The following is an 11,951-nucleotide window of genomic DNA, read 5'->3' on the forward strand; positions in this document are numbered from 1 at the left end:
AAATTTTGACACAATGTTCCATTCGCATACGAACGTGTTTCTATATACCTACTATATAGGTGTCACGTCTGTGACAGTAAAATATTTTTTTTTAACTGTTTTTCATGTGAGTTTTCATGTAAGGGAAATCTCCAAAACCTCTTTATCGATTGCTTTGAAATTTTGACACAACGTTGCATTCGAATACGTGCATGTTTTTATATACCTACTATATACAGGTTACACACCTGTGAAAGGTAAAACCATGCTTTTTTTTTAAATAGCACCATCTGTTGTACGTAAAAGCAACACACGCTGTAATCTCCGAAAGTTCTTCACCTATTGCTTTGAAATTTTGACACAACATTCAATTCAAATACGCGCATTTTTATATACCTACTATATAGATGCCACACCTGTGACAGGTAAAAACATACTTAAAAAAAAGCACCATCTGTTGCATGTAAAAGCAACACACGCTATACTAAATATGTTACGATTCCATATCAATGTTTCCGATTGCAATGGTAAATTTAATTTTCATAGGTTTCGATTTATTTTCATTTTGATTTAATTATATTGTTTGATATTGTGTTGAAATTGAGCTTTTTTTATTATTATTTTCTACCACAGACGTGGCCACACATTTACATTGCTTACCAGCATATATACATTTTCTTCTGTCCTCCATGGACAGGTAATTGAGCTGTGTTGTTTACCATACCATTCATTTCGTGAGTATAGTTTATATTTATATTTCTTCATTGTTTTTCATTTTGACTTTTTAACTGTTCTTATTTTTCAGTGATGGGAACATCATATCATTTGATGTTCCTATTTTTCTAATGAGAACGTCGGATCATTTGGGAACGCGTCAGACAAGGAAGTGGGGAATGGTGGAGAGGACAAGGGGACAGGAGTGGGGGATGTTGGGGAAGACGAGGGAACGGGGGAGTGGAGAATGGTGGGAAGGACAAGGGGACAAGGGAGTGGGGGATGGTGGGGAGGGCGAGGGGATGAGGGAGGGGGGAATGACAAGGAGGAAGAGGGGACAGGGGAGGGGGGAAATGGTGGGGAGGATTTGGGGAAAGGGGAGGGTTGCTGTGGCTCAGCAACGCGTGGCCGGGTACAGTTAGTAATAATAATAATAATTTATTTGCAAGAAAGTATAAAGGGTTGGTGAGATTACATAAGATTGATATCTTTACATTCATGCAAAGCCACTAACACGCATAGCGTTTCGAGCAAGTCCTTAATCTAACATATCAGGTAAGATGAAAGGGGACATTGTAGCAAGGTTTTTAAATCAACAAATAATTACAACATAAGTTGACAGAGGTGATTACACTGGTAAGGATATATGTCTTGAGTATGTTGTTGTTTATGATTCGCTACCTGGAACAAAAAGTTTCCAGTAGCACGGGCTACGGTGAGCCCGTAGTGGACTTTCCTCTTGAGTAATAATGTTGGGGAAGTGGGTAGTACAAGATACAGTGTGAGTTTGAAGCACAAGGTAGGAACTATGAAGATGAAATTAGGTACTTTTTTATTTTACTTTTGAACAAGGGATGGGTTGGACAAGTATTTAATTCATCAGGGAGTGAGTTCCAAAGACTGGGTCCTTATATTTGCATGGAGTGTTTGCACAGATTGAGTCTGGCTCTGGGTATATCAGATATTTATTTCTGGTGTGGTGCTCGTGGGTTCTATTACATCTATCAAGGCAAAGTTTCAGATCAAGATTAATATTTAGGAACAAGGGTTTTGTAAATGTAGATGGCACATGAGAATGTTTGGAGTGTATAGCATATTAAGGGACTTAATATATAATATATTTATATTTAATAGAGGGGCTGTATGTTGTCTGAAGACAGTTTGTTATTTATTCTGATAAGCAAATTTTTTGCAGTGATTAGTGCGTAGTATAACGGAAGGAAAGCAGAGTGAGGAACAATAATATCTTATTTTAGAAAGTATACCAACCGTTTGGTAATGTTTATTGTTTGTGATGTTTCTATATATGTATGAACACGTTGTACTGACCGGGGTAAGAATAGCTTGAGCTTACCTCATTCCTTTGTGTGTATTTTACCTCGATAAACTTACTTCAATTTCAATTTCAATTTCAAACCAACCGTTTTTTTATAACATCCTCTTCGTGTATTTCCCCCCCCCCCCTCTCTCTCTCTCTCTCTCTCTCTCTCTCTCTCTCTCTCTCTCTCTCTCTCTCTCTCTCTCTCTCTCTCTCTCTCTCTCTCTCTCTCTCTCTCTATCTCTCTCTCTCTATCTCTCTCTCTCTCTATATCTCTCTCTCTCTCTATCTCTCTCTCTCTATCTCTCTCTCTCTCTATATCTCTCTCTCTCTCTATATCTCTCTCTCTCTCTCTCTCTCTCTCTCTCTCTCTCTCTCTCTCTCTCTCTCTCTCTCTCTCTCTCTCTCTCTCTCTCTCTCTCTCTCTCTCTCTATATCTCTCTCTCTCTCTCTCTCTCTCTCTCTCTCTCTATATATCTCTCTCTCTCTCTCTCTCTCTCTCTCTCTCTCTCTCTCTCTCTCTCTCTCTCTCTCTCTCTCTCTCTCTCTCTCTCTCTCTCATTCCCTGGTTCCTCCCTCATTTACTACCACTTCCTCGTTTCTTTCGGTTAATTAATATAATATATATTCAACGAGCACATTTTCATCAAACTTTTTAATTTGTAATTTATGTATGTGTAAATATTAAATTCGGCTGTCCCCTTCGGCTGATGCATTAATTTTAATTCCAAACAACAATATGACCAAGAATATGTAAACTACATTTAATAACACCATAAAGTCCGTTATTCTGCTCCGCAGACCAGTCAAACCAGCGGGGCGTTAAAGGACGAGAAACAAATTCAGATTTCGACGATAGATGGCGGCGAGGGCGTGATGATGAGCAGCAGCGCGGGCCCCGGGGTGCATGGTGGCCTGAAGTATGGCTCTGAGGGCGGCTACGGCGTCACCTGCGACAATAAGCTAGGAGCCGAGGACGGTGTGGGGTCGTGGTGGGCGGGGCCCGTGGCTCTTGTGAGGAGCAGTGCCTTGAGGAAGATGATGGCCGTGCTGATCGCCTTGTGGTTCCTGCAGGGCGTCGTCTACTTGGGGCTTCCCCTCAACTCCAGCGCTTTCAGGTGAGGGGTATTTCTCCCCTCACTCAGGTGAGGGGTATTTCTCCCCTTCACCTGAGGGGTATTGCTCCACTGAAAATGTACACCACATTTTTTTGTTCATAGCTTCCTATATCTTTATTTGTTTGACTATTTCATTTTTATCATGGGGTAGAAATAGCCTAAGCTACTCTATCCCTTTGAGATGTATTTTTTTCTTGTCTCAATAAACGTACTTGAACTTTATCAGAGAAATTCGGGCCTTTAGAGTTGAATAATCTATAAGAAATAGAGCTTTGACTTATTCTTTGTGTATATATACATATTCTCTGGATATATACACATTATGTGGATATGGATGGTGTCTTGGCAGCTGGATCTTATTACAATTGAGCAAGTAGTGGCCGAGGGATTATCTTTCGTGATCTTCCACAATATTTGAGGGTTTTATCCTCTATAGTGCAAATCCTAGTCTAGTAAATCTTAGTAAAAATATAATTTTTTTTACAGGTGGGTGTAGGGTATAACTTCTGACATGTAGTAGGTTTAAACTCCTTTTCTCAGCTCACCCCACTCATTGCGATAAAATTCTGCCGGGTTCGATCCCTGGCCTGGTAGGGACTGGTAGGCTGCAGGATGCCTGTTCACCCCTGTTCATTCCTCGGTAATTAGGGACCCGGTTGTAAGTCGATTGGCGGGTTGTGTTGCAGGGAAAACTAGTAGAGGGAAGACAAATGATGACGGTCACCATCATCCATCAGCAGGTGTGTGTGTGTATATATACAGAAGCTTGTGGTGGTGGTTGAGATGAGAACAGCACTGTTGCAGGCGTTTGTTTCCGTTCTCTCTTTATAGCTCTCTGTAGCTGACGTATTAGCTGGTATAATGCCATCCACAGTGTCCTGGTTTGTCTACAATTTCATCTCCATAGCTCTCAACATGACTAGAGAGCCAGTTCTTTCTATGATGATGATTCTGAGGAGTTTGAACATCTAGGTCATTACGTGACCAAAGAGCCAAAGCTCAACCCCCGCAAGCACAATTAGGTGAGTACGTTATGTTCCCAGGTGGCTTAGTCTTCCTTAGGGTTTGAACGACTTGTTTGGAGTCAGTGCTAATCATGACATTAGTATTATGATTGTCAAAGGTCAGTTCGGCAACGATGGTTTGTGTGTCGTGGGGGCATGGTCGTACTTTAATGGTTTTCGTTCATGCTACTCCACGACTGTCCTGGGGAACATAGCCAGAATGCCTCCTTGTCTAGATCTCGCTCATTATGTGCTCATGTTCAGTAGTAGTAAGTTCTCATGTTCAGTAGCACGTGTGTTCGTTGTTGCAACCAACAATTACATATCTCTCCAGTATATGTATGGTTAGAATCAATAATATAGTGCTAGGCTACCGTGTAGTAACTTGCTCCAGGTCGTAGTAATCATCAGAGGATACTGTGGTGATCGATGACCCAGATTCATTCCGAACACAGCGAATTGTGGATTACAACAATACAGGGTACTCTAACATTGATAAATCTTCGTGTTCTATAAGACATAATACACAAAGATATACATCTGTGTATCCTATTTGTCTTATTTCATTTTACATTGATTTCTTGGGTTACGAGTCCTTTTAATAAATGATAACTCCTAAATCTTTTCATATTTCTCAATTTTAAAGCGCAGCTGATATCTGGTATCTGTTATAATATCAAGCCTCTACATTTTCAGCATTCTACTGTAGCTGATATCTGGTATCTGTCATAACATCAAGCCTCTACATTTTCAGCATTCTACTGTAGCTACCCATCTATTATAAATTGATTAAAATTTAAGTAGTCCTGTAGCAATTTTGAGTACTGTACGTTGAATTTATTTAATGCCTTGGTGAAATAACAAATGTTACTAACTGAGGCGTTTATGTGGAGACATCTCAGGTCCAGTGATGGGGGCCCAGGACACTCCACTTGTGAAGTGTCCTCGCACTTTGCTTTATGTATGGTGCCCCTTTGTTGTTTTTTAAATAGCTATGTCCTAATAAAATAATCATGCAGTATGTGTGTGTGTGTGTGTGAATACCTAAGTGTACGTACAGGATGATAGCTACGCTCGTGGTGTCCCGTCTTCCCAGTGCTCTGGGTGTACTCACCTAGTTGTGCTTGAAGGGGGGTTGAGCTCAGGCTCTTTGGTCCTGCCTCTCAACTGTCAGTCAACTGGTGTACAGGTTCCTGAGCCTACTGGGCTCTATCATATCTACATTTGAAACTGTGTATGGAGTCAGCCTCCACCACATCACTGCCTAATGCATTCCATCTGTTAACTACTCTGACACATTAAAAAGTTCTTTCTAATGTCTCTGTGGCTCATTTGGGTACTCAGTTTCCACCTGTGTCCCCTTGTTTGAGTACTACCCATGTTAAACGGTTTATCTTTATCTACCCTGTCAATTCCTCTGAGAATTTTGTAGGTAGTGATCATGTCTTCCCTTACTATTCTGTCTTCCAGCGACGTGAGGTGTATTTCACGCAGCCTTTTGTGTGTGTATGTTTTGTGTGTGGTACATTTGTATTTACTACATATATTTCTCTCTTAACACATACACATACCCAGAAAGCAGCCCGTAACAGCTGTCTAACTCCCAAGTACCCATTTACACCTAGGTGAACAGGTGCACCAGGTGAAAATATATACCCCTGAACGTTGTTCACTTGGTCCTGTATGTGTGTGTGTGTGTGTGTGTGTGTGTGTGTGTGTGTATATGTATGTACATACGTGCGTACTTTCATTCTCGTGCACACTTATTTCTACATAGATGTTAATGACATCATGGCTATGGCAATTTTCAATTTCTTTCTTTATTATGCACCCCATACCCATCCCGTGGGCGGTGGTGGAAATGGTTACATAATCGGTTCAGGAACTGAACCACATAGTTCGTTTAGCTAAGCAAATAACAATATTTTGAAGCTAGTTACACAATTATTAATGATATATGTACATGCACATATATATATACAATCATTTACACAAATACATATAAACATCGATAATCTTTCGCAGTTCCCCGTTCGTGTACATGGCGCTGCTGGGGGTGGTGGAGATCCCGGCGTACTCGCTGACTGCGCCCATCACCAAACACCTCGGACGCCGGGTCGTCATCGGCGTCTGCCTCATCCTCAGCGGCAGCTTCCTCTTCCTTCTCTATATCTTGCAGTTAACCATCGTCATGAGTGGTGAGTGGCCCGGGGACATCCTATCTCAGGTTCCTGTCGGTGTATGTATGCTCTTCTAGGCATTTAATATATTCCAGAATAAAGTTCCAAGAGCTATGATGATGCTCAGCAAACGTAAGTTCCAAGAGCTAAGATGGTCAACAAATGTAAGTTCTAAGATTTAAGATGATCACCAAACGTAAGTTCCAAGAGCTAAGATGGTCAACAAGCGTAAGTTCCAAGAGCTAAGATGGTCAACAAGCGTAAGTTCCAAGAGCTAAGATGGTCAACAAGCGTAAGTTCCAAGAGCTAAGATGATCAACAAGCGTAAGTTCCAAGAGCTAAGATGGTCAACAAGCGTAAGTTCCAAGAGCTAAGATGGTCAACAAGCGTAAGTTCCAAGAGCTAAGATGATCAACAAGCGTAAGTTCCAAGAGCTAAGATGATCAACAAACGTAAGTTCCAAGAGCTAAGATGATCAACAAACGTAAGTTCCAAGAGCTAAGATGATCACCAACCGTAAGTTCCAAGAGCCCATCAAAATACCCAGATTTAAATTCCAAAGGGGCACTGAAGAAGCATTCGATATCCCAAGAGTTGCTGCGCGTGATTTTCTATCCTTGTCCGCCTATCTTTTCATATAATATGTCACATACTCTCTCAACTCTGTTTGCTCTATCTGTCTAATCCCAGCTACACCTTACTCCTTCACGGGAACTCCTCATCCCAGGGTGTAGCTACAGCAAACATTTCTCCAGGAGAAATGGAGATCCCATCCCAAATCCTAATCCTGACCTCCTTCCCAGTGCTATATAGTCGTCATGGCTTGGCGCTTTCCCCTTGATAACTCCCTCCCTCCAGTATGTAACAAGAGAGCAGTACATAGTAGTACAACATGAACATCATAACAGCATGAACAAGCCACGTGGATGGCTCAATACATTTCATGCACATTTTGTTTCACACTTGTACACTCTTCTCGTTAACAGATGCATACCATCTAATGCTTCACCCACTCCACGTTAGTTGAATACCTTCGACCCTGTCATTTATACAGCGTGTCTCATATGCCTCATCATTACTGTACCCATTTCATACATACAACACTGGTTTTGTAAAAAAAAAACATATTCAGTACCTGTACACCTGAGCACTCTGCCCCTCTTCATACCAAGAGTTTCTGGTCTGTGTCAGGGCTGGCATGATATCTTTATCCTTTCTTAACTCCCATATTAATATTCCTTACCTTCTGTATACTGTACATTTCTCCTACAACTCTCAGCTGTGGAGGTGAGTGTGCATGAACATAAGAACAGAGGAATATGCAACAAGCATATTATTCCATGCTTGGCATCTTAAGCACTACCACACACTCGTATAGTTGTCTTAACTATGTGTGAAACAAGCCAGTGACCCTCCATGCCTCTCATGTTACCTGAGAACAGGATTCAACAACCATTGACGTATTACCTTGTGAACCTGTACATCTTTTCGCAATCTTCAATGATATTCCCTAACTATTTGCTATTTTCTTCAATGCTCTTTCCTAACCTGTATATATTTAGTTCTTTTCTGTATCTAAATTTATCAAATTTGTATCCATTGTTTCGTGTGTGTATATATATATATATATATATATATATATATATATATATATATATATATATATATATATATATATATATATATATATATATATACCCTGCTTCTCGGTGTATAACACAAGTTTTTACTTTAGTCCTCGACTATACTGAGAACTAAAGTATATTTGCTGGTTCTTAAATACCCCCCCCCCCCACTCCCGGAGGTTGGCAGGCCTGACCCAACCAAAATAATGACTGAACCATGTCACAGAAGCCTAAAGAAAATGTAAAGATGCTACCCCCTTCCCCCCACCCCACCCCCTGTCCGACTAGAAGACAGTTTCCACGGATGGGAAATACCTACAATTAAGGGTATCAATGGTTCTTACAGAGTGGGTCGACCTGGCACTGGTCCTCGTGAGTTACCTGCTGGTCTGTACCTCATACCAGGTGAGTTCTGCTCTTCTAACTTGGGTATGCAGTTTGTGTAGGTAGTGTACGTAGGCTGAGCCTTGTAGGTTTTGGGGGGTGTTGTGATCAATGTTGTTTTCGTGTGCAGTGTGCAGTGTTATCTTCCAGCGCTGTATGATCATCATTGTTATCTTCGTGTGCAGTGTTATCTTCCAGTGTTGTCTCCGTATGTAATGTTATCGTCACTGTTATCTTCCTGTGCAGTGTTATCTTCCAGTGTTGTCTCCGTGTGTAATGTTATCAACACTGTTATCTTCCTGAGCAGTGTTATCTTCCAGTGTTGTCTCCGTATGTAATGTTATCATCAGTGTTATCTTCCTGTGTCATATATTCATTGGTGCTATCTTCCTGTACCATGTTATCGTCAGTGTTATCTTCGTGTACCATGTTATCGTCAGTTATGTTCCTGTACCATGTTATCGTCAGTGTTATCTTCGTGTACCATGTTATCGTCAATGTTATGTTCCTGTACCATGTTATCGTCAGTGTTATCTTCGTGTACCATGTTATCGTCAGTTATGTTCCTGTACCATGTTATCGTCAGTGTTATCTTCGTGTACCATGTTATCGTCAATGTTATGTTCCTGTACCATGTTATCGTCAGTGTTAACTTCGTGTACCATGTTATCGTCAATGTTATGTTCCTGTACCATGTTATCGTCAGTGTTAACTTCGTGTACCATGTTATCGTCAATGTTATGTTCCTGTACCATGTTATCGTCAGTGTTATCTTCGTGTACCATATTATCGTCAATGTTATGTTCCTGTACCATGTTATCGTCAGTGTTAACTTCGTGTACCATGTTGTCGTCAATGTTATGTTCCTGTACCATGTTATCGTCAGTGTTATGTTCCTGTACCATATTATCGTCAATGTTATGTTCCTGTACCATGGTATCGTCAGTGTTGCATTCCCGTGAATAACATGTGAGAATCGATGTATTAACACAGTGGAGAACATTGACCGCCCTTCAGGTGAACTATATATTCGTGCCGGAGCTGCTGCCCACCACCCTCCGGCCGTGGGGGTCCGCCCTCTGCATCATTGCCGCCAACCTCGGCTACTGCGTCCCGCCCTTCTTCACCGAGTACCTGGTGAGTCGGCGGCTCGTTCTTTACCCTCTGGGTCCCTTTTAACCTGGTCATTATACGAGTGCGTGGGTGTAGATACAGTAAGGTATTTTATACAGTAAATAATGCATTCGGAGGCCAACATTCAATGGCGTCTCATTCATGTGTTAATAATAACGTCTCCCGACAGGCCGTGGACCATCCCTGGTTGCCCGTGGTGGTGTTTGGCTTGTGTGGCGTCCTGGCCGGGAGTCTCGTAGTCTTCCTGCCGGAGACCAACGGCCGGCCGCTCCTGGAGACCGTGGCAGACTTACAGGAACGTCTGTCAACCAAGACGCCAAAAACCTCGCCCAAATAATCGAATAGTAAACCAGTCTGTGCCAAGACCCCCGGGATATATTTGGAGATCGTATTCTCAGTTTACAATTTAACATTTTGCCCCGAGGGGCGAGTTTATTGGGCAGCGCCACTCATCCTGTGGGTGGACATATCGCCATAGCAGCATGTACAACTCTCCCCAATAGGAAGAAACCCCGCTGGGTTGTTCATCCTGTCACTCGTACCCAGACACAGCTGGGACTTGCTTAACTGTCTTAAGTGAACATCTCCTCAAACAAGAAGATTTGCTGCTCAGCAACCGCTGCTCAGCTGTCGTTTCCATTCCGAATCGCCATGGATATTTGTATCCAAGACAGATTCTCGCTATTACTGAGTGTCTCCCACGGCCACCTCCTCTTCGTCCATTATGATTAGGGTTGCCAGCTGCAACCATGTTGTACCAGCGTACAGATTCACTGGTTTGTGCTTCTATCCTCCTTTCCTCAGTTACCTTGTCACGGTGATGTTGCCTGACAATACCTCTAATTTGTAGCAGAGTCTTGGGTATGAAGTATTCAATATGGTCTCCTTCAGCAGCCAGCACATCTGCTCGTTCATTCCCACATATTCCAACATTGGAGGGGATCCACAGGAACTTGACGACTCTTCCCGGGTTGATTAGTACCCTCACAGCTCACTTAATTTCAGCAACTATCGCAAGATTTTCTGCTCGATTTTTACTTTGGCTTTGTAGCACTGCTTTTGAATCAGTGCAGATCATTGCGCCATTAGTGTTTCGTTCAGGGCATCTTAATGCCATAACAATGGCAGTTAGTTCCGCTTGCGTTGAAGAGGCATAGTTCTCAATGCGTGCTTTTTCTTCGTTTCTGCGTTGAAAGGCATTATTCCTAATTACAGTGAATGCTGCACCAGCCCTGCCATTGACAGGAGTAGATGACCCATCAGTGTAAATTTGAGCTAGTTCATCTCCCGCTTCTTTATAAATGTCCCCGAGATACTTGTGCTTCATTTCTTGTGGTATCATGTTGGATTGTTTTGTTGCCATTTCATTGATGATAATCCTGCATGAGTCATCCTCCCAGGGAGGTAACCTCTCTACAGGCATGAGCTCACAGGCTTGCTCAAGCAGGTGAAGTTCTTCGAGGTATCAAGCTGATCTGTGATGCCATTTTTTGCTTCACCTGTTTCCTGCTGTTAGCAGCACAGAACTTAGTGTTTTCTTGGCAATATCATTGTAATAGGGATCTCTGGCTATCCTAATTGCAAGCTTAGCATTCAGTTCCTTAATCCTGCTTTTAATACAGGAGGGACAACTCCTTTCATAGATTAGACGATTTGGCAGTTCTTGGAACTCCAAGAATGATTGTCATTGCTTCATTCTGTATGCTTTCGAGTCTTTTCATATCGCTTTGGGAGTAGATACACAAAACTGGTGCGGCATAGTCTATGACGGACCGCACATAGGCTGTGTACATCATTTTAAGGACGGCAATAGAGGCTCCATGTCCATTCCAGGTCATAGCTTTCAGTGCCCTGATTCGACTTTTGCATGTTCCTATGAGTTGGTTGAGCTCCTCTGTCTTCCCCTTGTGAGAGTCGACAGTGACGCCAAGGTACCTCTAGTGGTCAACTCATTCAAGTGTTACACCATTAATTTGTAGTTCTTCATCCCCCCCCCCCCCCACTTGTGATGGGAGTATGCCTTCGTCTTGTTTGTGGAGAGAGTGAAACCGAGCTCAATACATTTCCTTCCAAGGAGTTCAATGGACTGTTTAATTTTTCCTAAGGTGGGAGCTTATTAGGACATCATCTGCATATCCCACTTGTGTTCCTTCCGGAAAATAAATATTTGCAATGGCGTTCATAAGTACACTGAATAGTGTAGAGCTTCGCCCTACACTATTCAATAATGTAGGATGGTAATAGTGTAGGATGACTCCGCCTTGGGGGTCCCGAGTTCCATATTCATTGTTCTTGAGACTGCTCCATTGAAGCAGACCTTGGCCTTCCTCCCTGTGGGGTAGTCTTCAACCCATTTCAAGAGTCTCCCCTTGACACCCATGCATGCAAGCTCGTTCAGGATCGCTATCCCCTGCGCTTTGTCGAAGGCTCCTTTGATGTCAACAAATACAGAGTACCTAGTCGTGTCATTAGCCAAGTAATTAACTATACAGTTT

At 42.3% G+C, this 11,951-nt stretch overlaps 1 protein-coding gene across 2 annotated transcripts in view; it reads left to right on the forward strand.

The window, feature by feature from the left end:
- LOC123763611 (organic cation/carnitine transporter 2) overlaps positions 1-11,538 on the forward strand; it is a 41,016-nt gene extending 29,478 nt beyond the window's left edge. For both annotated transcript variants that reach the window (XM_045750831.2, XM_069304607.1), the window contains exons 9-13: positions 2,813-3,129; positions 6,159-6,331; positions 8,285-8,343; positions 9,340-9,459; positions 9,626-11,538. In XM_045750831.2, the coding sequence (XP_045606787.1) occupies positions 2,813-3,129; positions 6,159-6,331; positions 8,285-8,343; positions 9,340-9,459; positions 9,626-9,793 (837 nt within the window). In that variant the 3' untranslated portion in view covers positions 9,794-11,538. The remainder of the gene's footprint in view (positions 1-2,812; positions 3,130-6,158; positions 6,332-8,284; positions 8,344-9,339; positions 9,460-9,625) is intronic.
- The last annotated feature ends 413 nt before the right edge of the window (positions 11,539-11,951 follow it).

Source organism: Procambarus clarkii, chromosome 52 (genome assembly GCF_040958095.1).
Source record: "Procambarus clarkii isolate CNS0578487 chromosome 52, FALCON_Pclarkii_2.0, whole genome shotgun sequence".
Classification (NCBI taxonomy): Eukaryota; Metazoa; Arthropoda; class Malacostraca; order Decapoda; family Cambaridae; genus Procambarus; species Procambarus clarkii.